The sequence below is a fragment of the Fomitiporia mediterranea genome (genome assembly GCF_000271605.1).
Source record: "Fomitiporia mediterranea MF3/22 unplaced genomic scaffold FOMMEscaffold_282, whole genome shotgun sequence".
In the NCBI taxonomy this organism is placed as follows: Eukaryota; Fungi; Basidiomycota; class Agaricomycetes; order Hymenochaetales; family Hymenochaetaceae; genus Fomitiporia; species Fomitiporia mediterranea.
In genome coordinates, this window is record NW_006760667.1 from 1 (window position 1) to 3,815 (window position 3,815).

At 43.2% G+C, this 3,815-nt stretch overlaps 1 protein-coding gene across 1 annotated transcript; it reads right to left on the reverse strand.

Annotated features, from left to right (window-relative positions):
• Positions 1 to 1,723: 1,723 nt before the first annotated feature.
• Positions 1,724 to 3,033, reverse strand: FOMMEDRAFT_99066 (NAD-binding protein; the record flags this gene model as incomplete). The annotated part of the gene is made up of 5 exons (XM_007272174.1): positions 1,724 to 2,001; positions 2,054 to 2,145; positions 2,199 to 2,384; positions 2,434 to 2,565; positions 2,627 to 3,033. The coding sequence occupies 5 exons, from the start codon at positions 3,031 to 3,033 to the stop codon at positions 1,724 to 1,726; spliced, it is 1,095 nt and encodes a 364-aa protein (XP_007272236.1).
• Between the last annotated feature and the right edge of the window lie 782 nt (positions 3,034 to 3,815).

Genomic DNA, 3,815 nt, shown 5'->3' on the forward strand with positions numbered 1-3,815 from the left:
CAGAATATTCCCTAGGATGAGGACGCAACATCATTTCGAGTTCAAGCAACTTTTTTATCGAATCGATCAACTAATTTGTATGCGTACAGATCCAAGACGATGGGGTGCAAAGGCATGTCTCGCTTGCAAGGACTATAGATAACTGCGAAATGAGAATATTCTGTGTGTTCTTTGGCCGGAGATTTTGCTGGGTGGCACGATAGGACTGTGGCGCACATAGTAAGCGAGTAAAAATGAGATTCTCGGTTTTGGAACTGGAACGATCAAGCAAACGAAGACAAATATCTCATCACGTGCCTTGCACAGAACTCAGACTCGGACATCGGTCCGAACTTGTTTGTCGAAGATCGTGACAGTGCTCTCTACGGTCTGTGCTGAGTCCGGGTGTTGTGAAATTAATGATCTATGGTGCACATAGCTATTTTCTATAATTTGAAAAACAGAATCCCTAGGTCGTAGGCCAGCCGAGCTTGGTGGGTCAATGATGTGTAAAACATCGTTATAATTTGAGTGGAAGCTCGAACCCTGAGTGGTGCGCAATTAGATGTCTTGAATGCAAAGTGAAGTGGTGTGTGAACTGGAAATGAAGTTTCTGCCTTTGAATGTAGTTATTGTGAATGGTGAGGGACAAGCATCAATCCTAGCTTTTCAGTGACTCATAATGTAAATCACGATATCAGAAGTCATTAAATAGAATAATTCTATTGTGTGTATTGTATGATATACAAATGGGCTATGGTCCGCATAACACGAACAGTAACAGTGAGGATGAGCAATAGGAAAGAGAGAGGAACTTCAAAGATCGCTTATCGAAGATCCTCTCTTTCAGGAAGGCTTCGCCGACGAACGGATAAGCTCGACGACTAAGTCAGTCACCCCCTTGCATGTGCTCAAGCAGCCATAAGTACACTAACCACAGGAATGCTCGAAATGCAATGGGGCCATTGCTTCAATATCCTGTATTTCTCCCGCCGGAACAACCAGCGGACGATATCACGTTCGTGAACGAGTAATAGATAAGACGATATAATTTAGGGATGACTCGGAAAAGGATGTCAGCATGTGTGCTTCTCACCTGCTTAATCTGTACTTACAGCAATGACGACAGCGCCGTTTACTTTGCGAATAAGCTCCTCAGACTCGTCAACCAGAGATCTTGGGAGAGCCCTTTTCTAAACATAAGGAACGTAACCCCGTTCGAATTCAATCAACTCTTTCATCGATGGACTCTTGTGTACATGTTGTAAAGATCCGAGATGATGGGGTGCAAATGCATGCTTCCCTCCGAAAGCAATGGATAACCGAGACACGAGGATATTCGGTGACCTCTTTGACCAGCGCCTCTGCACCAAGGCGGCATTGCAGGAGTGTAGCACACAATAAGGCGATTGAAAATGAGAATCTCAGTTTTTGGAGTGCAAAATATCTCATCACGTGCGCCGCGCATGTACTTCGTCCGGATATCGGTCCGAACGCCATAACTTTGTACATTTATTTCTGAGTTTATCGTTATCGAACTGTCGAAAAGACATGTCAGCATTTGAGAAAGTCTGTATAAACTATATATATAACATGTGTAGAGATGCGGACCGAGAGAGGCGAGTAGCTGGATTCATTGATGTAAGGTGGAATTAAAAGGACCATGGATCACTGCCCCTTGTCGACATGATTACATCATGTAATGATCCAAGGGAGAGAGCATTGCTTTTCATGTTCATGTCTTTCACTCTGCCAGCTTTGTGATCAGCTTTCCGGTGTTCGCGCCCGTGAATAATCCGTTCCACACTCTTGGTATTTCCTCGACTTTTCCGTGGATGTCAACGACAGTCTCCGCTCCATCCAACACGAGCTTTCCTGCGACCACAGCTGAAGCGAGCGCCTCCTCAGCCTCTCCAAGTCGATCGAAGTAGTCATTGAGCGTGAAACCCTTCAGTAACAACCTGTTGACGAGTATTTGCCCGTAGTTGCGCATAGTTACAGGTGCCTGTGCGTCTTTCATATCTTGACAGATCTATTCAGTTGGAGTGTTTCGAAGGAAGGACGTTGAACTCACGAGCCATGAGTCCCACCGCACATATGACCCCGTGAGGCTTCATAAGCATCATCACCTCATCTAGCACGGTCCCGCCAACGATATCAAAGAATCTATTACGTGCGTCAATATCGGTGCCGACACAGTCCAGTCTCAGTTTACTTACGAGTCAACCTTATCGGGAGTTGCTTTCTTGAGTTCTTCAACAAACGTTGGGCTCTTATAGTTGACAGCTTCATCCACTCCAATACTCTTCAGCCACTTGCATTTCTCATCTGTACCAGCAATTCCAACGACACGCTTAACACCCATGACTTTCTTTGCATATTGAACGGCTACATTCCCGACGGCTCTGCAAGATGGTTAACAAAAGGCGTATTTTGAATCATTCTGGGGCTTACCCTGCTGCTGCGCTTACAACAAGCGTGTCAGTCTCCTTCAGCTTCAGCACACCCTTCAGTGCCCAGTATGCTGTTGCGCCCGATATTCCAAGGTTACCTAGATAAGCACTGATGCTGATACCGGGTATTTCCCTAGATCGATGCATCAGGAATATGCATAAGCGGCTCTAGTGTATTTAAACGCGGAACTCACTTTCTCGGTCTTGCCTTGTCTTTCTTCACAACGACATAATCTGCCCAGTAAGACTGGAATATCTCAACAATATTGCCAACTTTGTGTGGTCCGTTCTCGTCATTGCCACCAACTCGAACGATACGACCAATCGCTTTAAACATCGGGAAGGGCGAGCCAAGTGAAAGCGGGACTATATCTTCACGCTCGAACTTTATAGACTCTGCTAGAAGGAGGCGGAGGCCTGCGTCGTTGGAGAGATAGATCGTTTGAACGAGGAGAGAGTCCTCTGGAAGTGGATTAGGAATAAGGGTCTCCTTTACTGCGAAGGTCCCAGAAGGTGAGAAGGAGAGGTCAATATCGTGTTCAGCTGAGACATAATTCTGAAGAACTACGGCGCGAGCGGAAGTAGGACTGGATGTGGACATCGTTACTGAGTTACTTTATGGCGAATGCGTGATCTCTTGCATAGACTCTGCTTTAAGTACTATCGTACATTAATGAGAATCTGATATTGTTGTTGGACTTGCGTCAGCACTTACCAATTATGCCCTTAAGAACATAAGCAGCATTATTTAAGCCCCTGGGTCACATCAGGAACTCTCCAGAATTGGACAATTTATGGGTTTCAATCAATGCGACCTAATTAGAGGGGGTATAAGACCCTTATAGTCCTTCTAATTAGGCCCCTTTTTCATTATTTCCCTGTACTGTCAATAATACTAGACTTAAATGTACAAAAAAATTCTAAGTCAAAATAAAATAAAATAAAATAAGTATGCTGAGTGCCCTATATGGCAACTGTGCCCTCCCCATCTGCTACACCTTGAGCTCACTGTCTCATACAGTGAGCACACACTTTCCTCTGTATCTTACTCAATTCTTAACCAATTTTCTTCATTATTCCTTTAAAATTAATGTAAATTTAGTTGGAACTCATTCATAACACAAATGCAATGTTAAATATATCAATTACTTGTGTATTTGTGTACTATTTGTTAATAAAAAATACAACAGTTTCCTCTGACTAAGATTTATGATACTCTAAACTCTTAATACTGTAATAATAGTAGAGCTTATATATTTACAGTATATCCAAGAATTGAGTCTGTGTAATGTATACAAAGGAAGTTACACTATACTTTATATACTATAATTTGTTAGTCTCATATCTATGTAACCACAGTAAGTTATTAATATTAAGAGTTGG